This window comes from Passer domesticus, unplaced genomic scaffold (genome assembly GCF_036417665.1).
Source record: "Passer domesticus isolate bPasDom1 unplaced genomic scaffold, bPasDom1.hap1 HAP1_SCAFFOLD_105, whole genome shotgun sequence".
Taxonomy (NCBI): Eukaryota; Metazoa; Chordata; class Aves; order Passeriformes; family Passeridae; genus Passer; species Passer domesticus.
Window position 1 is genome coordinate 178,750 of NW_026989906.1, and position 24,307 is coordinate 203,056.

The 24,307-nt window shown below is 54.6% G+C and overlaps 1 protein-coding gene across 4 annotated transcripts in view; it reads left to right on the plus strand.

The window, feature by feature from the left end:
- BOP1 (BOP1 ribosomal biogenesis factor) overlaps positions 1-24,307 on the plus strand; it is a 79,192-nt gene that overhangs the window by 53,445 nt on the left and 1,440 nt on the right. For all 4 annotated transcript variants that reach the window (XM_064405975.1, XM_064405976.1, XM_064405977.1 and 1 more), the window contains exons 4-15: positions 3,216-3,370; positions 5,482-5,599; positions 6,226-6,327; positions 7,350-7,562; positions 8,766-8,927; positions 9,056-9,136; positions 10,168-10,237; positions 11,401-11,533; positions 12,793-12,973; positions 15,222-15,510; positions 15,647-15,731; positions 20,352-20,459. In XM_064405975.1, coding sequence (XP_064262045.1) covers positions 3,216-3,370; positions 5,482-5,599; positions 6,226-6,327; positions 7,350-7,562; positions 8,766-8,927; positions 9,056-9,136; positions 10,168-10,237; positions 11,401-11,533; positions 12,793-12,973; positions 15,222-15,510; positions 15,647-15,731; positions 20,352-20,459 — 1,697 coding nt within the window. The remainder of the gene's footprint in view (positions 1-3,215; positions 3,371-5,481; positions 5,600-6,225; positions 6,328-7,349; positions 7,563-8,765; positions 8,928-9,055; positions 9,137-10,167; positions 10,238-11,400; positions 11,534-12,792; positions 12,974-15,221; positions 15,511-15,646; positions 15,732-20,351; positions 20,460-24,307) is intronic.

Sequence of the window (24,307 nt, forward strand, 5' to 3'; positions counted from 1 at the left end):
ACGCCGCTTTTATGCCGCTTTTACGCCGCTTTTTAGGGGTTTTGTCGCGCTGGTTCAGGTCTAGTCCGGGTTTTATCCCGGTGGCCGAGGGGTTAGATGGCGGGTTTATCCCGGGTTTGGGGGTTTCTATCCCGGTTTGCGGGGGGTTATCCCGGTTTATCCCCGGGTTTCGGGCTCGCCGCCGCTCCCGGCGCACGTGCGCATCCTCCGGGAGCCGCGGGCTGGAGCTGCGGGGTTTTTATAGCGGCGGGAATGGGCGGCGCGGCCCCTCCTCCGGCCCGGCTGCCTTGGAGAGGGAGCCTTCGGAAAGGGGAGCCCCAGGCCCGGCCTACCTGAGCTCACCCTCCGGGCCGGCCTTAACCCTTTCCTTCGCCGCCTTCCCGAGAGCTCGCCGCTCCTTTCCCGCTTTTCCTTTTGCTCCCGACCTGTTTTCCCCATAAATTCCCCTGTCCCAACCCCAAAGGTCAGCGGAGCTGCCAGGGGGGCTCTGGGATCCCTCTGGAATTTCCCCCCACCCGAAACTCAAACTCGCCGCATTCGCTGCGACTTTCCCGGTTTTCCCCATAAATTCCCCTGTCCCAACCTCAAAAGTCGCCGGAGCTGCCCAGGGGGGCTCTGGGATCCCTCTGGAATTCCTCTCCCGCCCAGGACTCGCCGCATTCCCAGGGAATTCTCCTGCTCTTTCCCGGTTTTCCCCATAAATTCACTTGTCCCAGTCCCAAAGGTCCCGGGAGGGGCTCTGGGATCCCTCTGGAATTCCTCTCCCACCCCGGACTCGCATTCCCGGGGAATTCACCACTCCTTTCCCGGTTTTCCCCATGAATTCACTTGTCCCAACCCCAAAGGTCCCGGGAGGAGCTCTGGGATCCCTCTGGAATTTCTCCCCACCCGAAACTCGCCACATTCACTGCCTCTTTCCCGGTTTTCCCCATAAATTCCCTTGTCCCGATCCCAAAGGTCCCGGGAGGGGCTCTGGGATCCCTCTGGAATTCTGCCCCTGCTCCGGGAGCGGCTGGAGCCGAGGGAATTCTCTCCCCACGACACTCTCCCGGTGTCCCGGTGATGCCATCCCGAGGATTCCCGGAGGGTTTTCCATGCCGGGATGGCACCGCTGGGAATTGGGAATTAACCCTGGGAGGGAATTGGGAATTAACCCTTGAGGAGCCGCCGCTGGGATCTGCTGGAATTCCCTGCCCGGGGAGAGCCGGGAGGGAATCGGGGCAGGGAATTCCAGAGGTGTCAGGTGCCATTCCCTGTCCCATTCCATGGGGCAGCTCCCGACATCCCGGGGTGTTCCAGGGATCCTGGGGCAGCCCTGCTTCCCTGCCAGGCAGGAATTCCTTCCCAAAATTCCCACAAATCCATGCCCTGGGTGCTGTCCCTCCAGCCTGCATCCCAAACCCCTCTGCGGCTCTCCCAGAAAACCCTCTGGAAAGGCCCTGGGATCTCCTGGGATTCCCCTGCTCCTCCAGCTCGGGATTCCCGGGATCCACCCCATGGAATCCCCAGAGTATCCCGAGCCATCCCTAAACTCGGGGGATCCAGGAGCCCCCCCATCTCCAGGCTGCCTCATCCCACCCCCAAACTCCAGGAATCTCCCGTCCGTGGGGCAGACCAGCATTCCCGGCTGGAAAAAGGCTGGAACGGCCGTTTTCCTGAGCTCCCCCCGCTTTTCCAGCGGCGCCTCCCAGGAGCTCCGCGCGGGAGGTTCATTCCCGGCCGGAGCGCGGCACCTTCCGTGCGCTCCCGCACTTAATCCCTGTCTCGGCAGCTTCCGAAATCCAACCTCTGTCATCCCCTTCCCGGCCCTCTGGAAGCTCCCGGGGCCATCTGCTTTCGTTTAGCGCCGGGAGCGATCCCGCGCCGCTGCCCCGGCACCTTCCAGCCGGCAGCATTCCCGGGAAAAGGCCGGGCCCCGCCGAGCCCGGCCCGGCTTGGGGCTGGGAATGATCCCCGCGGGCACGGGGGGGGTCCGAGCTGGGCTGGGGGTGCAGGGAGTCCCGAAATCCGTGGGATCGGGGCCAGAATCCGTGGGATCGCGGCCAAAATCTGTGGGATGGCGGCCAAAGCCTGTGGGGTTGCGGCCAAAATCCGTGGAATAGCAGCCAGGATCTATGGAATCGCAGCCAGGGATGTGGAGGTGATCGTGGGCAGGGGTTGGGGGCACAGGGAGTCCCAGAATCCATGAGATCATGGCCAAAATCCATGAGATCACGGCCAAAATCTGTGGGATCACAGCCAAAATCCATGGAATTGCAGCCAGAGTCACAGCTATGGACACAGGGATGATCAGGGGCACAGGGAGTCCCAAAATTCGAGGAATTGCAGCCAGAATCTGTGGAATTGCAGCCAGGGATGTGGAGGTTATTGTGGGCAGAGGTTGGGGACACAGGGAGGCTCAAAATCCATGGGATCACAAGCCAAAATCCAGGGAATCACAACCAGGGACACGGAGGTGATCAGGGGCACAGGATTCCCAAAATCCATGAGATGAAAACCAGAATCCGTGGAATTGCAGCCAGGGATGTGGAGATGATCGTGGGCAGAGGCTGGGGACACAGGGAGTCCCAGAATCCATGAGATCACAGCCAAAATCTGTGGAATCACAGCCAAAATCCATGGGATCACAGCCAAAATCCAGGGAATCACAACCAAGGACGAGGAGATGATTGGGGGCACAGGGATTCCCAAAATCCATGGAATTGCAGCCAGGGATGTGGAGGTGATCGTGGGCAGGGGTTGGGGACAGAGGGAGTCCCAGAATCCATGAGATCACAGCCAAAATCCGTGGGATCAGAGCCAAAATCTATGGAATTGCAGCCAAAATCCATGGAATTGCAGCCAGAGCCATAGCTATGGACACAGATGATCAGGGGCACAGGGATTCCCAAAATCCATGAGATGAAAGCCAGAATCCATGGAATTGCAGCCAGGGATGTGGAGATGGTCCTGGTCACAGGTTGGGGACACAGGGAGTCCCAAAATCCATGGAATTGCAGCCAGAATCTATGGAATCCTCCAAGGATTCCCCGGAATTCGCTCACCCTTTCTCCAAGGATTCCCTGGAATTTCCTCGCCCCTTTCTCCTGGGATTCCCTGGAGTTCCCTCACCCTTTCTCCTGGGATTCCCTGGAATTCCCTCACCCATTTTTCCAAGGATTCCCTGGAATCCCCTGCCCTCCCCTCACCCTTTTCCCGGCGTTTTTCCCTTCCAGGACATCCGGAACACGGTGGGGAACATTCCCATGGAATGGTACCAGGATTTCCCGCACATCGGGTACGACCTGGACGGGAAGAGGATCTACAAACCCCTGCGGAGCAAGGACGAGCTGGACCTCTTCCTGGAGAAGATGGAAAACCCGGAATACTGGTGAGGAATTCCCGGGAAGGGCCTGGAAAAACCTCGGGATGGAGGGAGGTGTCCCGGGGATGGGGATGAGCCTTAAAATCCCAAAGTGTTCCGTGATTCCGTGGATGTGCTCCACATGGGATTTGTGTGGGCTTGGAATTCCCAAAATTCCTGGAATTCAGGGTTCTGGAGGCTTCCTGAGGTTTCCCGGGGTGATTCTGGATGTGTGGATTTGGGATCGGGCACGGAGCCTCCCTCCCTCCCATCCAGCCTCAGCTGCATCCCGGGATTCCCTCTGCTTCCTGGGAAATTCCCGTGTCCATCCCCGTGTCCATCCCCCTGTCCCACTTCCCTGTCCCGCATCCCCGTGTCCATCCCTGTGTCCATCCCCGTGTCCATCCCAGTATCCATCCCTGTCCCCCATCCCCGTGTCCATCCCTGTCCCCCATCCCCGTGTCCATCCCTGTCCCCCATCCCCGTGTCCATCCCTGTCCCCCATCCCCGTGTCCATCCTTGTGTCCATCCCAGTGTCCATCCCCGTGTCCATCCTTGTGTCCATCCTTGTGTCCATCCCCGTGTCCATCCCCGTGTCCATCCCTGTGTCCATCCCTGTGTCCATCCCCGTGTCCATCCCTGTGTCCATCCCTGTGTCCATCCCTGTCCCCCATCCCGGTGTCCCACATCCTGGTGTCCATCCCAGGATTCTGATGTCCATATTCTGGTGTCCATCCCCATGTCCATCCCAGGATTCTGGTGTCCATATCCCAGTGTTCATCCCAATGTCCACCCTATCCCCCATCCCTGTGTCCATCCCTATGTCCATCCCTGTGTCTGTCCCAGTGTCCATCCCAGGATTCCGATGTCCGTATCCTGGTGTCCATCCCAATGTCCATCCGTATCCCACATCCCTGTGTCCATCCCAGTGCCCATCCCCGTGTCTGTCCCAGTGTCCATCCCGGTGTCCATATCCCCATGTCCCAAATCCCTGTCCCCCCTCCCCGTGTCCCAAATCCCTGTCCCCCATGTCCTGGTATCCATTTGGCGTCCCCCATGCCGGTGTCCCCCATGTCCTGGTGTGCACCATGTCGCGGTGTCCCCCATGTCACTGTGTCCCCCATGTCCCGATGTCCCCCATGCCCCGGTGTCCATGCCCCGGTGTCCCCCATGGCGGTGTCCATACCCCGGTGTGCCCCATGTCCCTGTGTCCATGTCCTGGTGTCCCCCATGTGGTGATGTCCCTCATGTCCTGGTGTCCCCCATGCCAGTGCCCCATGTCCCGTGTCCCGGTGTCTCCCATGCCGGTGTCCCCCATCCCTGTCCCCCATGGTGGTGTCCATACCCCGGTGTGCCCCATGTGGTGGTGTCCATCTCGTGTCCCCCATGTCCCAGTGTGCCCCACGTCCTGGTGTCCATCTGCTGTCCCCCATGCTGGTGTGCCCCCATGTCCCGGTGTCCCTCCGGTGTGCCCCACGTCCCGGTGTGCCCCACATCCCGGTGTCCCCCACATCCCGGTGTCCCCCATTTCCCGGTGTCCCCCATGTCCCGCTGTGCCCCACATCCCAGTGTCCCCCACGTCCCGGTGTCCCCCATGTCCCAGTGTCCCCCATTTCCCGGTTTCCCCCACATCCCGGTGTCCCCCATTTCCCGGTGTGCCCCACATCTCGGTGTCCCCCCCCCACATCCCGGTGTGCCCCACGTCCCAGTGTCCCCCACATCCCGGTGTCCCCCACATCCCGGTGTCCCCCATTTCCCGGTGTGCCCCACATCTCGGTGTCCCCCCCCCCCATGTCCCGGTGTGCCCCACGTCCCAGTGTGCCCCACGTCCCAGTGTGCCCCACATCCCGGTGTGCCCCACATCCCGGTGTGCCCCACATCCCGGTGTCCCCCCCCCCATGTCCCGGTGTGCCCCACGTCCCAGTGTGCCCCACGTCCCAGTGTGCCCCACATCCCGGTGTGCCCCACATCCCGGTGTGCCCCACATCCCGGTGTCCCCCCCCCATGTCCCGGTGTCCCCCACATCCCGGTGTCCCCCACATCCCGGTGTCCCCCACATCCCGGTGTGCCCCACATCTCAGTGTCCCCCCCCCATGTCCCGGGGTGCCCCACGCGCCGGTGTCCGTGTGTCCGGGCAGGCGCACGGTGCAGGACCGGCAGACGGGGGCGGAGGTGGCTCTGTCGGAGGAGCAGCTGGAGCTGGTGCAGCGCCTGCAGCGGGGACACTTCGGGGACGTCAACTTCGACCCCTACGAGGTGAGACATTCCCAGCGGGAACGCCCCCGGCGAGGCTCCAGGGCTGGAATGCTGAAAGGGGAGGTCTCGAGGCTGGAATTCCCACTGGGAATGTGGCGGAATTCCCACCGGGAATGCCTGAGGGGAGACCCCAAGGATGGAATTCCTGCCCGGAATGTGGGAGGGCAGGCCCCAGGGTTGGAATTCCAAAGGTGAATGCAAGAGATGAGGCCCCAGGGGTGGAATTCCCATTGGGAATGTGAGAGGGGAGGCCCCAGGGATGGAATTCCCAAAGGGAATGCATGGGAGGAGGCCCCAGGGATGGAATTCCAAAAAGGGAGTTCTGAAAGGGGACGTCCTGGGGCTGGAATTCCCACTGGGAATGGGGCGGAATTCCCATTGGGAATGTGGGGGAGGAGGCCCTGGGCATGGAATTCCCACTGGGAATGCTGGAAGGAGTGGCCCAAGGGATGGAATTTGCACCGGGAATGCCCAAGGGGAGGTCCCGGGGGCAGAATTCCCACTGGGAATGTGGGAGGAGAGGTCCTGGGGGTGGAATTCCCACTGGGAATGCCCGAGGGGAGGCCCCGGGGATGGAATTCCCGCTGGGAATCCGGGCCGGGGGCTGAGCATTCCCGGTTTTCCAGCCGTCCGTGGATTTCTTCAGCCACGAGGTGCGGATCCACCCGGTGACCAACCGGCCTGCAGACAAGCGGAGCTTCATCCCTTCCCTGGTGGAGAAGGAGAAGGTGGGAGAAAGGAAAAGCCCGGAATTCCGGCGGGAGATCCGGGTGGGGAAGCTGAGGAGGGCGGGAAGATCCCGTGGGATCAGGAGATTGGGAAGATCCTGGTGGGATGGGGAAGATGGAAAAGTTAAGGAGAAGGGAAAGATCGAGGTGGGATGAGAAGGTTGGAAGGTCCTGGTGGGAAGGGGAGGATGGAAAATTTTGAGGAGGGTGGGAAGATCCCAGTGGGATGTGGAGAGTGGGAAGATCCAGGCAGGATGAGAAGGTTGGAAAGATCCCAGTGGGTTGAGATTGGAAAGATCCAGGTGGGATGAGGAGGATGGAAAAGCTGAGAAGGGTGGGAAGATCCAAATGGATTAGAAGATTGGAAAGATCCCAGTGGGATGAGGAGGATGGAAAGATCCTGGTGGGATCAGGAGATTGGAAAGGTCCGGGTGGGATGAGATTTGAAAAATCCAGATGGGATCAGGAGGATCCGTGGAAAGCTGAGGAGGGTGGAAGAGCTCTGGCAGGATGAGGAGGATGGTAAGATCCCAGTGGGATGAGGAGATTGGAAAGATCCCAGTGGGATGAGGAGATTGGAAATATAAGGTTGGATCAGGAGATTGGAAAGGTCCTGGTGGGATGAGAAGTCTGGAAAGATCCAGATGGGATCAGGAGGATCCATGGAAAGCTGAGGAGGGTGGAAGAGCTCCGGCAGGATGAGGAGATTGGAAAGATCCCGGTGGGATCAGGAGATTGGAAATATAAGGTTGGATCAGGAGATTAGAAAAGCTCTGATGGGATGAGGAGATTGGAAAGATCCAGATGGGATTTGGAGGATCCATGGAAAGCTGAGGAGAATGGAAAAGCTCTGGTGGGATGAGGAGATTGGAAAGGTCCAGGTGGGATGAGGAGATTTGAAAAATCCAGATGGGATCAGGAGGATCCGTGGAAAGCTGAGGAGGGTGGAAGAGTTCCAGTGGGATGAGGATGGACAGCTCCTCTCCTCCGCCCCCTCCCTGAATCCCGGGAATGCTCCGCAGGTCTCCAAGCTGGTCCACGCCATCAAGATGGGCTGGATCCAGCCCCGGAAGCCCAAGGAGAACGTTCCCACGTTCTACGACCTGTGGGCGCGGGAGGATCCCAACTCGGTGCTGGGCCGGCACAAGATGCACGTCCCCGCTCCCAAAATGCCGCTGCCCGGCCACGCGGAGTCCTACAACCCGCCCCCGGAATTCCTGCTCAGCCCCGAGGAGGTGGGAACGCCGGGAACGCCGGGACATCCCGCAGGGCCGCTCCGGGGAGGGATCCGGGGGATCAGCTGGGGTCTGGAGGGGTTTTCCAGGGAATTTGTGGGATGTTCCACCCCTGGGGTTGCTCAGGGATGAGTTTTGGGAATTGTCGCTGCCCATGGAATGGGATCAGCTCGGGATTCCCACCCGGAGCATTCCGGGATCCCGTGGAATGAAGGGAGATTTGGGTTCACTCCCCAGGGATTGGGGTGTCCCTGGAGAGGCCCTGGAGTGGGATTTGGATCCTGGAGTGGGATTTGGATCCCGGAGCATTCCAGGATCCCATGGAATGAAGGGAGATTTGGGGTCGCTCCCCGGGAATTGGGGTGTCCCTGGATCACTGGGAGAATGGGATCAGCGTGGGATTCCCACCCGGAACATTCCAGGATCCCGTGGAATGAAGGGAGATTTGGGGTTACTCCCCGGGAATTGGGGTGTCCCTGGATAATGAAGAGGCCCTGGAGGGGGATTTGGATCCAGAGGGGATGGATGGGGGAAATCCCGGTGGGAACAGCTCCGGAGGGATGGGGAGGGAGAGGCTGAGGAGGGTGGAAAGATCCCAGTGGGATGAGGAGGGTGGGAAATCCTGGCCAAGGAGCTGCCAGTGGGGCCCTTGGGAATGGCTCTTGGTGAGCCCTTCCATTCCATTCCCATTCCCATTCCTATTCCCATTCCCCTTTTTTCCATTCCCCTTTTCCCCGTTCCCATCCCCATTTTTCCCAATCCCATCCCCATTCCCATTCCCATTTTTCCCAATCCCATTCCCCATTCCCATTGTCCCATTCCCATTTTTCCCATCCCCATTTTCCCAATCCCATCCCCATCCCCATTATCCCATCCCCATTCCCATTTTCCCCATTCCCCGTTCCGATTTTTCCCCTCCCCGTTTTTCCCAACCCCATTTCTCCCATTCCCATTGACGCATTCCCTTTTTCCCATTCCCATTTTTCCCAATCCCACCCCCATTATCCCATTCCCCATCCCCATTGTCCCATCCCCATTTCCCCTCCCCGTTTTTCCCCAATCCCCATTCCCATTCCCATTCCCAATCCCATTTTTCCCATCCTAATTTTTCCCTCCCTATTTTTCCCAATCCCACCCCCATTATCCCATTCCCCATCCCCATTTCCCCTCCCCGTTTCCCCCATCCCCATGGAATTCCGGCAGGAGCTGGCCTGGCGGCAGCAGGAGCCGTCGGAGCGGCGCCTGAGCTTCGTGCCGCGGCGCTTCCCGAGCCTGCGCGCCGTGCCCGCCTACCCGCGCTTCATCCACGAGCGCTTCGAGCGCTGCCTCGACCTCTACCTCTGCCCCCGCCAGCGCAGGATGCGGGTGGGCACCATCCCAGAACCCCCGGAAAACCGGGAACGCGGCGCCGGGAGCGCCGGCACGGCCTCCCCGCCCCTCCCGGGAACGGATCCCCGGGAGCGGCTGGGATCGCTGTGGTGTCCGTCCCGCAGGTCAACGTGGATCCTGAGGATCTCATTCCCAAACTGCCCAGGCCGAGGGATCTGCAGCCCTTCCCCACCACCCAGGCCCTGGTGAGGGATTTTTTGGGGAATGTTCCCCTGGAATTTGGTGGAATTCTGGGATTTGGGGCCTCGGGAAGCAGGGCCAAGGATTCCTGGGAGAGGCTGGGAAAAGGGGCCGATCCCAGCTGGAATTCCTGCGACTCTGGGAAATGTTCTCGTGGATCACTGGAAAACGGGGCTGGGGGGAATCCCCCTGCTGGGAAAGGCTCTGGCACTGCCCGGGATTCCTGGGAATGGGAAGGGATCCCTTGGGATGTGGAGCTGGGAAAGGAATCCTCTTGGAATTCTGTCCCTTGGGATATGGAGCAGGGAGCAAGGATCCTCTTGGGATCTGTCCCTTGGGATATGGAGCAGGGAGCAAGGATCCTCTTGGGATCTGTCCCTTGGGATATGGAGCAGGGAACAAGGATCCTCTTGGAATTGCATCCCTCGAGATGCAGACATGGGAACAAGGCCCCTCCCTGGATCCTGGGCTGGGACTGATCCACAAGTCCCAAATCCCAGGAATGCTGATCCCACCTGGAACTCAGGAATGCTGATCTCACGCAGATCCCAGGATCCATGGATCTCTGGAAAACAGGGCCAAGGAGGATCCCCCTTTCCTGGGATTTACGGGAATGGCTCCAGAAAACTTCCCAAGAGCAGCTGAGGGAGCTGTTGGGGCTCATCCCAGAGAAAAGCGGGACTGAAGGGATCCAGGGGGATCCAGGGCGGGATCTGCTCCCAGGGAACAGGGACAGCACCCTAGGAATAGCCGTGGGTTGGGATTTTTGGGAATATTCCCCTGGAAAGGGCTGGAATTCCTGGCTGAAATCCCCATTCCCAGGATTTCCCCTCCCTGTGGACGTGGGATGGGGTAGCCTTGGCTGTGCTCCCTGCAGATCCCAAATTCCTCCTCCCTTCCCATAATCCCGAATTCCTCCTCCCTTCCCAAACTCCCAAATTCCTCCTCCCTTCCCGAGGATTCCGGAGCAGCTCCCGGAGGCTCCCAGGGAGCTCCTGGGATTTGGGATTCTCCCTCATTCCCGATTTTCTCCCAGATCTACCGCGGCCACTCCAGCCTGGTGCGGACCCTGAGCGTCTCCCCCAGCGGGCAGTGGTTGGCGTCAGGTACGGATCCCCCCTGGACTGGGAATTCCCGGGATAAATCCCATGGATCCACAGCCCAGCTCCACCCAGAGCTGCTCCGGGGCCAGCTTTGGGATCAGGGATTTTCCCCCTGGAAAATCCCAACCTTGGCCCCGGGGGAGGATCCTGGGATTGGCCCCATCCTGTGGCAGCTCTGGAAAACTCCGGAGCTTTTCCAGCTGCTCTGGGGTCCCAATCCCATTCTCGTTACCCCATTCTCAATCCCATTATCCCAATCCCATTATCCCAGTATCCCATTCCCATCCCATTCCCATTTCATTCCTATTATCACATTCCCAATCCCATTCCCATTATCCCATTCCCTTTTCATTCCCATTACATTCCCATTATCCCAATCCTATTGCCATCCCTATTCCCATTTCATTCCCATTATCCCATTCCCATCCCTATCCTCAATCTCATCCCCATTCCTGGGAATCCCATCCCCATCATCCTGCTGTTACCCCGCTGTTACCCCGCTGTTACCCCGCTGTTATCCCGCTGTTACCCCGCTGTTACCCCGCAGTTACCCCGCTGTTACCCCGCAGTTACCCCGCTGTTATCCCGCAGTTACCCCGCTGTTACCCCGCTGTTACCCCGCTGTTACCCCGCTGTTACCCCGCTGTTACCCTGGTGTTACCCCGCTGTTACCCCGCTGTTATCCCACGGTTATCCGACGTTTATCCCGCTGTTACCCTGCTGTTACCCCGCTGTTACCCTGCTGTTACCCCGCTGTTACCCTGCTGTTACCCCGCTGTTACCCCGCTGTTACCCCGCTGTTATCCCACGGTTATCCGACGTTTATCCCGCTGTTACCCCGCTGTTACCCCGCTGTTACCCTGCTGTTACCCCGCTGTTACCCCGCTGTTACCCCACTGTTACCCCGCTGTTATCCCGTGGTTATCCCACGTTTATCCCGCTGTTACCCCGCTGTTACCCCGCTGTTACCCCGCTGTTATCCCGCTGTTACCCCGCTGTTACCCCGCTGTTACCCCGCTGTTATCCCGTGGTTATCCCACGTTTATCCCGCTGTTACCCCGCTGTTACCCCGCTGTTACCCCGCTGTTATCCCACGGTTATCCCACGTTTATCCCGCTGTTACCCCGCTGTTACCCCGCTGTTACCCCGCCGTGTGTGTGTTCCAGGCTCCGACGACGGCACGGTGCGGTTCTGGGAGGTGAGCACGGCGCGCTGCCTGCGCACGCTGCCCCTCGGCGCCGTCGTCAAGAGCGTGGCCTGGAACCCCAACCCCGGCGTCTGCCTGGTGGCCGTGGCCGTGTGAGTGATCCCCTGGGATCATCCCCTGGGATAATTCCCTGATTTCCCTGGAACCCCAACCCCGGCGTCTGCCTGGTGGCCGTGGCCGTGTGAGTGATCCCCTGGGATCATCCCCTGGGATAATTCCCTGATTTCCCTGGAACCCCAACCCCGGCGTCTGCCTGGTGGCTGTGGCCCTGTGAGTGATCCACATCCCCTGGGATCATCCCCTGGGATAATTCCCTGATTTCCCTGGAACCCCAACCCCGGCGTCTGCCTGGTGGCCGTGGCCGTGTGAGTGATCCTTCCCTGGGATCATCCCCTGGGATAATTCATTCCCTGACTTCCCTGGAACCACAACCCCGGCGTCTGCCTGGTGGCCGTGGCCGTGTGAGTGATCCCCTGGGATCCTTCCCTGGGATAATTCCCTGATTTCCCTGGAACCACAACCCCGGTGTCTGCCTGGTGGCCGTGGCCGTGTGAGTGATCCTTCCCTGGGATCATCCCCTGGGATCATCCCCTGGGATAATTCATTCCCTGATTTCCCTGGAACCCCAACCCCGGCGTCTGCCTGGTGGCCGTGGCCGTGTGAGTGATCCCCTGGGATCATCCCCTGGGATAATTCCCTGGGATCCTTCCCACATTCCCCTGGGATCATCCCCTGGAACCCCAACCCTGGCGTCTGCCTGGTGGCCGTGGCCGTGTGAGTGATCCCCTGGGGTCATCCACTGTTATTATTCCCAGATTTCTCTGGTCCCAGGGGATTCCCTGAGCCCAGATTTCCCTTGTTCCCAGATTTCCCATTCCCCAGGGATGAGCAGCTGCTCCTGGGGAGGCTTCCCTGATCCCAGAGGATTCCCTGATTCCAAATTTCCCCCTGATCCCAGGTGTCCCATTCCCCAGGGATGAGCAGCTGCTCCTGGGGAGGATCCCCTGATCCCAGAGGATTCCCAGATTCCCCCTCATCCCGGTTTTCCCGTTCGTTCCCCAGGGACGAGCAGCTGCTCCTGGGGGAATTCCCTGATCCCAGATTTCCCCTGATCCCGGATTCCCCCTGATCCCGGATTCTTTAGGAATGAGCAGGTGCTCCTGGGGAGGATCCCCTGATCCCACAGGATTCCCATTCCCAGGGACGAGCAGGTGTTCCTGGGGAGGATCCCCTGATCCTGGATTTCCCCCTGATCCCAGATTTCCCATTCCCCAGGGATGAGCAGGTGCTCTTGGGGGCAATTCCCTGATCCCAGATTCCCCCTGATCCCGGTTTTCCCGTTGGTTCCCAGGGACGAGCAGGTGCTCCTGGTGAACCCGGGCCTCGGGGACCGGCTGCTGGTGGCAGCCACGGACCAGCTCCTGGATTCCTGGGAAGCGCCGGAGGAGGAGCGGGTCCAGCCGGTGCGCTGGGTGCCGGCCGGCCCCGAGGAGCGCGGGAAGGGGATCCGCCTGCTGGTGCAGCACGGCAAGGTGGGAGTGCCACTCCCGGGATCCCGCTGGGAGCGCCATTCCCGGGGTCTGGGTGGGAGTGGCATTCCCATGATCTGGGTGGGATCGGCATTCCTGGGATCCAGCTGGGCTAACCATTCCCGGGATCTCGTTGGGATCATCATTCCCGGGATCCGGGTGGGATCGGCATTCCTGGGATCCTGCTGGGATCGGCATTCCCAGGATCTGGGTGGGATTGACATTCCTGGGATCTGGTTGGGATCGGCATTCCTGGGATCTGGTTGGGACCGGCATTCTTGGGATCTGGGTGGGATCAGCATTCCTGGGATCTGGGTGGGATTGGCATTCCCGGGATCCAGCTGGGCTAACCATTCCCGGGATCCAGCTGGGCTAACCATTCCCGGGATCCGGGTGGGATCGGCATTCCCAGGATTCACCTGGGATTGGCATTCCCTGGGTCTGGGTGGGATTGGCATTACTGGGATCCAGCTGGGCTCCACATTCCTGGGATCGGCATTCCTGGGATCTGCGTGAGATCAGCATTCCTGAGTTCCAGGTGGGATCAGCATTCCTGGGATTTGGGACTTGTGGATCAGTCCCAGCCCAGGATCCAGGGAGGGGCCTTGTTCCCATGTCTGCATCTCGAGGGATGCAATTCCAAGAGGATCCTTGTTCCCTGCTCCATATCCCAAGGGACAGATCCCAAGTGGATCCTTGTTCCCTGCTCCATATCCCAAGGGACAGAATTCCAAGAGGATTCCTTTCCCAGCTCCACATCCCAAGGGATCCCTTCCCATTCCTGGGAATCCTGGGCAGTGCCAGAGCCTTTCCCAGGAAAGGGGGATCCTTCTTGGCCCCATTTTCCAGGGATCCACAGGAACATTTCCCAGAGCCGCAGGAATTCCAGCTGGGATCGGCCCCTTTTCCCAGTTTCTCCTGGGAATCCTCGGCCTCAGTTCTTGCTCTGCTTCCTGAGGCCCCAAATCCCAGAATTCCACCAAATTCCAGGGGAATATTCCCAAAAATCCCAACCCGAGGCCATTCCCTGGGTCCTGTGCCTGTTCCCTGGGAGCAGATCCTGCCCTGGATCCCTTCAATCCCGCTTTTCTCTGGGATGAGCCCCCCCAGATCCCTCAGCCGCTCCTGGGAATTCTCCCAATCCCATTCCCATCCGTGGACCCACCAACCACTCTTTCTCCCTCTCCCCTTCCCTGATCCCGCTGTTCCCTCCGTGGGAGCTCCAGGATGATCCAGAAAGTCAGGATCTCACCTGGATCCTATTCCTGTTCTCATTCCCCATTTCCTTCCCATTCCCATTCCCACCGTGGGAGCTCCAGGATGATCCAGAAAGTCAGGATCTCACCTGGATCCCATTCCTGTTTGCATTCCCAATCTCGTTCCCATTCCCACCACAAGGAGCTCCGGGATGATCCAGAAACTCAGGATCTCACTCCGATCCCATTCCCATTCTCATCCCGAGGAGCTCCAGATGATCAGGATCTCAGGATCTCACCTGGATCCCATTCCTGTTCCCATTCCCATTCCTGTTCCCGTTCCCAGACTGAGGAGCTCCAGGATGATCCAGAAGATCAGGATCTCACCCAGATCCCATTCCTGTTCTCATCCCCATCCCATTCCTATCCATTGCCATCCCAATCCCATTCCTGATCCCATTCTTGATCCCGATCCCATTCCAGCTGGTGACGCAGGTGACGTGGCACGGCCAGGGCCATTCCCGTGCCCTGGTGATGATCAGAGGGTCGGGATCTGACCTGGATCCCATTCCTGTTCCCTTTCCCATTCCCATCCTAAGGAGAGACGATCAGGATCTTGAAATCTCACTCAGATCCCATTCCCAATCCCATTCCCATTCCCAGCCGGTGACGCAGGTGACGTGGCACAGCCAGGGCAATTCCTGTGCCCTGGTGTGCTGATCCAGAGGGTCGGGATTTTGGGATCTCACCTGGATCCCATTTCCATTCCCATTCCCAGCCGGTGACACCGGTGCTGTGGCACAGCCAGGGCGATTCCTGTGCCCCGGTGGTGATCCAGAGGGTCGGGATTTTGGGATCTCACCCGGATCCCAATCCCATTCCCAATCCCAATCCCAATCCCATTTTGTTCCCAGCCGGTGACACCGGTGACGTGGCACGGCCAGGGCGATTCCTGTGCCCCGGTGGTGATCCAGAGGGTCGAGATTTCGGGATCTCACCCGGATCCCAATCCCATTCCCATTCCCAATCCCAATCCCAATCCCATTCCGTTCCAGCCGGTGATGCAGGTGACGTGGCACGGCAAGGGCGATTACTGGGCCTCGGTGGTGCGGAACCCCGGCAGCCGGCAGGTGCTGATCCACCAGAGCAGCCGGCGCTGGAGCCAGGATCCCTTCCGGAAGAGCCCGGGGATGATCCAGTGCGTGCAGTTCCACCCGCTCCGGCCCTACTTCCTGGTGGCTTCCCAGCGCTCCGTGCGCATCTACAACCTGCTGCGCCAGGAGCTCACCAAGAAACTCCAGAGCAACTGCCAGTGGATCTCCAGCATGGCCGTGCACCCCGGAGGTGCGGGATCTGCCCGGGAATGCCGGGATCTGCCCGGGAACGCCGGGATCTGCCCGGGAACGCTGGGATCTGCCCGGGAACGCCGGGATCTGCCCAGGAAAGTGCGGATCCCGCTGACTCCGGGGTTTTTCCCTAGGGGACAACGTGATCTGCGGGAGCTACGACAGCAAGCTGGCCTGGTTTGACCTGGACCTGTCCACGCGGCCCTACCGGCTGCTGCGGTGAGTCCTGGCGTTCCCGCGGCTTCCCGGGATCCGCTGGGATCTGGTGGGGTTGTCCCGGGAGCATTCCCAGTGTCCCGGCTCTCCCTGGTAGCCACAAATCCCAGCTTGTCCCAGGTTTTTGTGGGGATGGGAGCCCTGTTTTCCCTTGTTATTCTGGGTTGTTGTCCCAGTTTTTCCTGGGCTGTTGTCCAAGGTTATCCCAGGGTATTCTCCCCTTATCCTGGGTCGTTATCCCACATTTTCTTGGGTTGTTATCCCCGATTATCCTGGGTTGTTATCCCACCTTATCCTGAATTCTTATCCCATGTTATCTATCCCAGGTGTTATCCCACGTTATCCTGGGTTGTTTTCCCTCGTTATTCCGGGTTGTTATCCCAGTTTTGCCTGGGCTGTTGTCCAATATTATCCCAAGCTATTCTCCCGTTATCCTGGGTCGTTATCCCACATGTTCTTGGGTTCTTATCCCAGTTTTTCCTTGGTTGTTATCCCAGTTTTTCTGGGGTTGTTATCCCAGATTATCCTGGATTGTTATCCCATGTTATTCCAGGTTGTTATCTCACATTATCCTAGGTTGTTACCCCAGGTTATCCCAGGTTGTTATCCCAGTTTTTCCTGGGTTGTTATCCCATATTTTCCCTTGTTATCCTAAATTATACTGGGTTGTTATCCCACATTTTCCTGAGTTGTTATCCCAGGTTTTCCTGGGCTGTTATCCCAGATTATCCCAGGCTATTCTCCCCCTTATCCCAGGTTGTTATCCCAGTTTTTCCTGGGCTGTTATCCCGTGTTTTCTTGGGTTGTTATCCCAGGTTTCCTTGGGCTGTTACCCAATTTATCCCAGATTTTTATCCCACATTCTCCCAGGCTGTTATCCCACATTTTCCCGGGTTACTATCCCAAATTATCCCAGATTGTTATCCTCTGTTATCCCACATTATCCGGGGTTGTTATCCTGTTTTTTCCTGGGTTGTTACCCCTGTTATCCCAGGTTATCCCCTGTTGTTATCCCAGTTTTTCCCAGGTTGTTATCCCCCGTTATCCCAGGTTGTTATCCCACATTTTTTTCCCTTGTTATCCTGGGTTGTTATCCTGGTTTTTCCCGGGCTCTTATCCCGGGTTATCCCTCGTTACCCACTGTCATTATCCCACTTTATCCTGGGCTGTTCTCCTCTGTTTTCCTGCGTCATTATCCTGGTTTTTCCTGACGATTATCCCGTTTTTTCCCTGTGATTATCCCAATTTTCCCAGGCAGTTTTCCCAGTTTTTCCCAGCTGTTATCCTGTTTTTTCCCAGTGCTGATTCCTGTTTTTCTGGGTGCTAATTCCCACTTTTCCCAGTGCCCATTCCCGTTTTCCCTGGTGTTTATCCCATTTTTCCAGGCTCTGATTCCCATTTTTCCTAGTGTTTATCCCAGTGTTTTTCCTGGCTCTGATTCCTGTTTTTCTGGGTACTGATTCCCATTTTCCTGGGCTCTGCTTCCCGTTTTGCCCGGTGTTTTTCCCAGTGTCTCTCCTGGTGTTTTTCCTGGCCGTGATTCCCGTTTTTCCCCTATGTTTTTCCCGCTGTCTATCCTCTTTTTTTCTGGCTGTGGTTCCCATTTTTCCCGGTGTCTCTCCTGGTGTTTTTCCTGGCTATGAATCCTTCTTTTCCCAGTGTTTTTCCCGGCTGTGATTCCCGGTGTTTTTCCCCGCAGTGATTCCCATTTTTCCCAATGTTTTTCCCGCTGTTTTTCCCGGTGTCTATCCTGTTTTTTCCCGGCTGTTATTCCCATCTCTCTCGGTGTTTTTCCCAGTTATGAATCCTGCTTTTCCCAGTGTTTATCCCAGTGTTTCCCCGGTGTCTCTCCCGGTGTTTTTCCTGGCCGTGATTCCCGTTTTTCCCTGTGTCTATCCCGGTGTTTTCCCGGTGTTTTGCCAGCTGTGATTCCCATTTTTCCCAGCCGTGATTCCCGGTGTTTGTCCCACTGTCTCTCCCGGTGTTTTTCCCGGCTGTGATTCCCATTTTTCCTGGTGTTTTTCCTGGTGCTTTCCCATTTTTTCCTGGACTGTGATTCCTGTTTTTCCCAGTGTTTATCCTGGTGTGTATCCTGGTTTTCCCGCTGTCTCTCCTGGTGTTTTCCCAGCTGTGATTTCTGTTTTTCCCGCTGTTTCTCCCATTTTTTCCCAGCCATGATTCCTGTTTTTCCCAGTGTTTTTCTCGGTGTTTTTCCCAGTGTCTCTCCCGGTGTTTTTCCCAGCTGTGATTCCTGTTTTCCTGGTGTTTTTCCCGGCCGTGACTCCTCTTTTCCCCGGCTGTGATTCCCATTTTCCCGGTGTCTCTCCCAATGTTTTTCCCGGTGTTTTCCTGGCTGTGATTCCCGTTTTTCCTGGTGTATCTCCTGGTGTTTTTCCCGCTGTGACTCCCGTTTTCCCCAGCCGTGTTTCCCGGTGTCTCTTCTGGTGTTTTGCCCGGTGTCTCTTTTCCCCGGTGTCTCTCCCAGTGTTTTCCCAGCTGTGATTCCCATTTTTTCCTGTGACTCTCCCGGTGTCTCTTTTCCCGGTGTCTCTCCCGGCCATGATTCCCAGTGTTTTTCCCACTGTCTCTTTTCCCCAACGTTTTTCCCACTGTCTCTTTTCCCGGTGTCTCTCTTCCCGGTGTTCCCCGCGGTGATCCCCGTTGTCTCTTTTCCCGCTGTCTCTTTTCCCGGTGTTTTCCTGCCGTGATTCCCTTTTTTTCCCAGCTGTGATTCCCGTTTTCCCCAGTGTCTCTTTTCCCGCTCTCTCTTTTCCCGCTGTCTCTTTTCCCGGTGTTTTTCCCGCTGTCTCTCTTCCCGCTGTCTTTTTTCCCGCTGTCTCTTTTCCCAGTGTTTGTCCCAGTGTCTCCTTTCCCGCTGTCTCTTTTCCCGCTGTCTGTCCCGGTGTTTTTGCGGTGTTCCCCGCGGTGATGCCGGCTGTCTCTTTTCCCGCTGTCTCCTTTCCCGCTGTCTCTTTTCCCGGTGTCTGTCCCGGTGTCTCTTTTCCCTATGTCTCCTTTCCCGCTGTCTCCTTTCCCGCTGTGTCCTTTCCCGCTGTCTGTCCCGCTGTCTCCTTTCCCGCTGTCTGTCCCGGTGTCTCCTTCCCGGTGTTTTCCCCGCGGTGATCCCGGCTGTCTCCTTTCCCGGTGTCTGTCCCGGTGTTTTCGCGGTGTTCCCCGCGGTGATGGCGGCTGTCTCCTTTCCCGCTGTCTCTTTTCCCGGTGTCTGTCCCGGTGTCTCCCTTCCTGGTGTTCCCCGCGGTGATCCCGCCTGTCTCTCTTCCCGCTGTCTCCTTTCCCGCTCTCTCTTTTCCCGCTGTCTGTCCCGGTGTCTCCTTTCCCGCTGTCTGTCCCGGTGTTTTCCCGGTGTTCCCCGTGCTGATGCCGGCTGTCTCTTTTCCCGGTGTTTTTCCCGCTGTCTCCTTTCCCGCTGTCTCCTTTCCCGCTGTCTCTCTTCCCGCTGTCTCTCTTCCCGCTGTCTCCTTTCCCGCTGTCTCTCTTCCCGCTGTCTCTTTTCCCGCTGTCTCCTTTCCCGCTGTCTCTCTTCCCGGCTGTCTCTCTTCCCGCTGTCTCCTTTCCTGGTGTTTTTCCCGCTGTCTATCCCGCTGTCTCCCTTCCCGGTGTTCCCCGCGGTGATGGCGGCTGTCTCTTTTCCCGGTGTTTGTCCCGCTGTCTCCTTTCCCGCTGTCTCTTGTCCCGCTGTCTGTCCCGGTGTCTCCTTCCCGGTGTTCCCCGCTGTGATGCCGGCTGTCTCCTTTCCCGGTGTTTTCCCGCTGTCTGTCCCGCTGTCTCCCTCGCGGTGTTCCCCGCGGTGATGCCGGCTGTCTCTTTTCCCGGTGTCTGTCCCGCTGTCTCTTGTCCCGCTGTCTGTCCCGGTGTCTCCTTCCCGGTGTTCCCCGCTGTCTCCTTTCCCGCTGTCTCCTTTCCCGCTGTCTCCTTTCCCGCTGTCTCCTTTCCCGCTGTCTCCTTTCCCGCTGTCTCCTTTCCCGCTGTCTCTCTTCCCGCTGTCTCCTTTCCCGCTCTCTCCTTTCCCGCTGTCTCCTTTCCCGCTGTCTCCTTTCCCGCTCTCTCCTTTCCCGCTGTCTCCTTTCCCGCTGTCTCTTTTCCCGCTGTCTCCTTTCCCGCTGTCTCCTTTCCCGCTGTCTCCTTTCCCGCTCTCTCCTTTCCCGCTGTCTCCTTTCCCGCTGTCTCTTTTCCCGCTGTCTCCTTTCCCGCTGTCTCTTTTCCCGCTGTCTCTTTTCCCGCTGTCTCCTTTCCCGCTGTCTCCTTTCCCGCTGTCTCTTTTCCCGCTGTCTCCTTTCCCGCTGTCTCCTTTCCCGCTCTCTCCTTTCCCGCTCTCTCCTTTCCCGCTGTCTCCTTTCCCGCTGTCTCTTTTCCCGCTGTCTCCTTTCCCGCTGTCTCTTTTCCCGCTGTCTCCTTTCCCGCTGTCTCCTTTCCCGCTGTCTCCTTTCCCGCTCTCTCCTTTCCCGCTGTCTCCTTTCCCGCTGTCTCCTTTCTCGCTGTCTGTCCCGGTGTCTCCTTCCCGGTGTCCCCGCGGTGATCCCGGCTGTCTCCTTTCCCGGTGTTTGTCCCGGTGTTTTCGCGGTGTTGTCCCCGCGGTGATCCCGGCTGTCTCCTTTCCCGCAGGCACCACGGCCGCGCCGTGCGCTCGGTAGCGTTCCACCGGCGCTACCCGCTCTTCGCCTCCGGCTCCGACGACGGCTCCGTCATCGTCTGCCACGGCATGGTCTACAAGTACGGAACTCCCGCCGGGATTTATCTGGGATTTATCTGGGATTCGGGGGTTCATTTGTGGGATTTATGGGGTTTATTGATGGGATTTATGGGATTTATTGATGGGATTTATGGGTTTATTCGTGGGATTTATGGGATTTATTGATGGGATTTATGGGATTTATTGATGGGATGTAGGGGATTTATTTATGGGATTTTGTGGGATTCATTTATGGATTTATTTATGGGATTTATGGGATTTATTGATGGGATTTATGGGATGGATTCGTGGGATTCATGGGATTTATTGATGGGATTTATTTATGGGATTTTGTGGGATTCATTTATGGATTTATTTATGGGATTTATGGGATTTATTGATGGGATTTATGGGATGGATTCGTGGGATTCATGGGATTTATTGATGGGATTTATTTATGGGATTTTGTGGGATTTAGTTATGGGATTTATTGATGGGATTCATGGGATTTATTGATGGGATTTATGGGATGGATTCATGGGATTCATGGGATTTATTGATGGGATTTATCTGTGGGATTTATTGATGGGATTTATGGGATTTATTTTGGGATTCATGGGATTTATTTATGGGATTCATGGATTTATTTATGGGATTTATGGGATTTTTTCATGGGATTTATAATATTTATTTATGGGATTTATTCATGGGATTTATTAATGGGATTTACTTATGGGATTCATGGATTTATTGATGGGATTTTTTGGAATTTATGTATGGGATTCGTGGGATTTATTCATGGGATTTATTGATGAGATTTATGAATTTATTGATGGGATTTATGGATTTATTTAGGGGATTGATGGATTTATTGATGGGATTTATGGATTTATTTATGGGATTATTCATGGGATTCGTGGGATTTATTGATGGGATTCATGGATTTATTGATGGGATTTATTTATGGAATTTTATAAGATTTATTTATGGGATTTATTAATGGGATTCATGGGATTTATTCATGGGATTTATTAATGGGATTCATGGGATTTATTAATGGGATTTATTTATGGGATTCATGGATTTATTGATGGGATTTTTTGGAATTTATTTATGGGATTCATGGGATTTATTGATGGGATTTCTTTATGGGATTCATGGATTTATTCATGGGATTTATGGGATTTATTGATGGGATTTATCTGTGAGATTTATTGATGGGATTTACGGGATTTATTGATGGGATTTATTGATGGGATTTATTAATTTATTGATGGGATTTATGGATTTATTTATGGGATTTATTTATGGGATTCATTTATGGGATTTATTGATGGGATTTATTGATTTGATTAATGGGATTTATTAATGGGATTCATGGGATTTATTGATGGGATTCATAGGATTTATTGATGGAATTTATTAATGGAATTTATCGATGGGATTTCTGGATTTATTTATAGGATTCAGGGATTTATTTATGGATTTATTTATGGGATTTATTAATGGGATTCATGGGATTTATTCATGGGATTTATTTATGGGATTTTATGGGATTTATTTATAGGATTTATGGGATTTATTGATGGGATTTACAGGATTTATTCATGGGATTTATTGATGGGATTTATGAGTTTATTGATGGGATTCATGGATTTATTAATGGGATTTATTTATGGGATTCATGGGATTTATCTGTGGGATTTATTGAGGGGATTCATGGATTTATTTAAGGGATTTACGGGATTTATGGGATTCATCTGTAGGATTTATTGATGGGATTTATGGATTTATTTATGGGATTTATTTATGGGATTCATTTATGGGATTTATTGATGGGATTAATGGATTTATTAATGGGATTTATTTATGGGATTCATGGGATTTATTAATGGGATTTATTGATGGGATTCATGGATTTATTTAAGGGATTTACGGGATTTATGGGATTCATCTGTGGGATTTACTAATGGGATTTACGGGATTTATTTATGGGATTTATCTGTGGGATTTATTAATGGGATTTATGGGATTTATTAATGGGATTTATTGATGGGATTCATGGATTTATTTATGGGATATATTCATGGGATTTATGGATTTATTGATGGGATTAATGGATTTATTGATGGGATTTATCTGTGGGATTTATTGATGGGATTTGTGGGATTTATATATGGGATTTATGGATTAATTTATGGGATTTATGTATGGGATTCAGGGGATTTATTTACAGGATTTATTCACGGGATTTATGGAATTTTTTGGTGGGATTCATGGGATTTTTTGGTGGGATTTATGGATTTATTTATGGGATTTATGGATTTATTTATGGGATTTATGGATTTATTTATGGGATTAATGGGATTTATTCATGGAATTTATCAGTTTATCTATGGGATTTATGGGATTTATGGATTTATTTATGGTATTTATTCATGGAATGTGTGGGATTTATTAATGGGATTTATTTATGGAATTTATTTATGGGATTCATGGGATTTAAGGATTTATCTATGGGATTTAAATATGGGATTTAATTATGGGATTTATGAATTTATTTATGGGATTTATTTATGGGATTCATGGACTTTTTATGGGATTTATGGGATGGATTCGTGGGATTTATGGATTTATTGATGGGATTTATCTGTGGGATTTATTGATGGGTTTTATGGGTTTTATTTTGTGATTATGGATTTATTCATGGGATTTATTAATGGGATTTATTTATGGGATGTATGGATTTATTTATGGGATTTATGGGGTTTATTTATGGGATTCCTGGGATTTATTGAGGGGATGTATGGGATTTATTAATGGGGTTTATTAACGGGATTTATCTGTGGGATTTATCTATGGGATTTATTTATGGGATTTATTGATGAGATGTATGGGATTTATTTTGGGATTGATGGGATTTATCTGTGGGATTTATTAATGGGATTTATGGGATTTATTAATGGGATTCATGGGATTTATTGATGGGATTTATCTGTGGGATTTATAGATTTATTTATGGGATTTATGGATTTATTTACAGGATTTGTTTGTGGGATTTTATGGGATTTATTAATGGGATTTATGGATTTATTAATGGGATTTATTTATGGCATTTGTTTGTGGGATTTATGGGATTTATGGATTTATTTGTGGGATTCATTCATGGGATGTATAGATTTATTTACAGGATTTATGGGATTTATTTATGGGATTTATTCATGGGATTTGGGGGATTTATGGTATTTATTTGTGGGATTTGGGGCATTTATGGGATTTATTTATGGGATTTATTTATGGGATTTATGATATTTCTTTGTGGGATTTATGGGCTCAGATCCCTCTTTTTGGGGTCCTTGGGTTGGCAGCCGCATTTTTGGGGCAGTTGTTGGGAATCCTGGAGATATCCAGGATTGGATCCCAAAGACATCCAGGACTAGACTCCCTCCCACTCCCAGAATTCCCATCCCCACTCCCAGAATTCCCATCTGCTGTGAGAATTCCCATTCCCCCTCCTGGAATTCCCATTCCCCTTCCCAGACTTCCCATTCCCACTGTCAGAATTCCCATTCCCGCTGTGAGAATTCCCATTTCCCCTCCCAGAATTCCCATTTCCCCTCCCAGAATTCCCATTTCCCCTCCCAGAATTCCCATTTCTCCTCCCAGAATTCCCATTTCCCCTCCCAGAATTCTCGTTCCCCCTGTCAGAATTCCCATTCCTCCTCCCGGAGTTCCCGTTCCCAGTGTCAGCATTTCCATTCCTGCTCCCAGAATTCCCATTCCTACTGTGAGAATTCCCATCCTGACTCCAAGAATTCCCGTTCCCCCTCGCAGAATTCCTATTCCCAGTGTTCCCATTCCTGTTCCTGGTGTTCCCATTCCCAGTGTC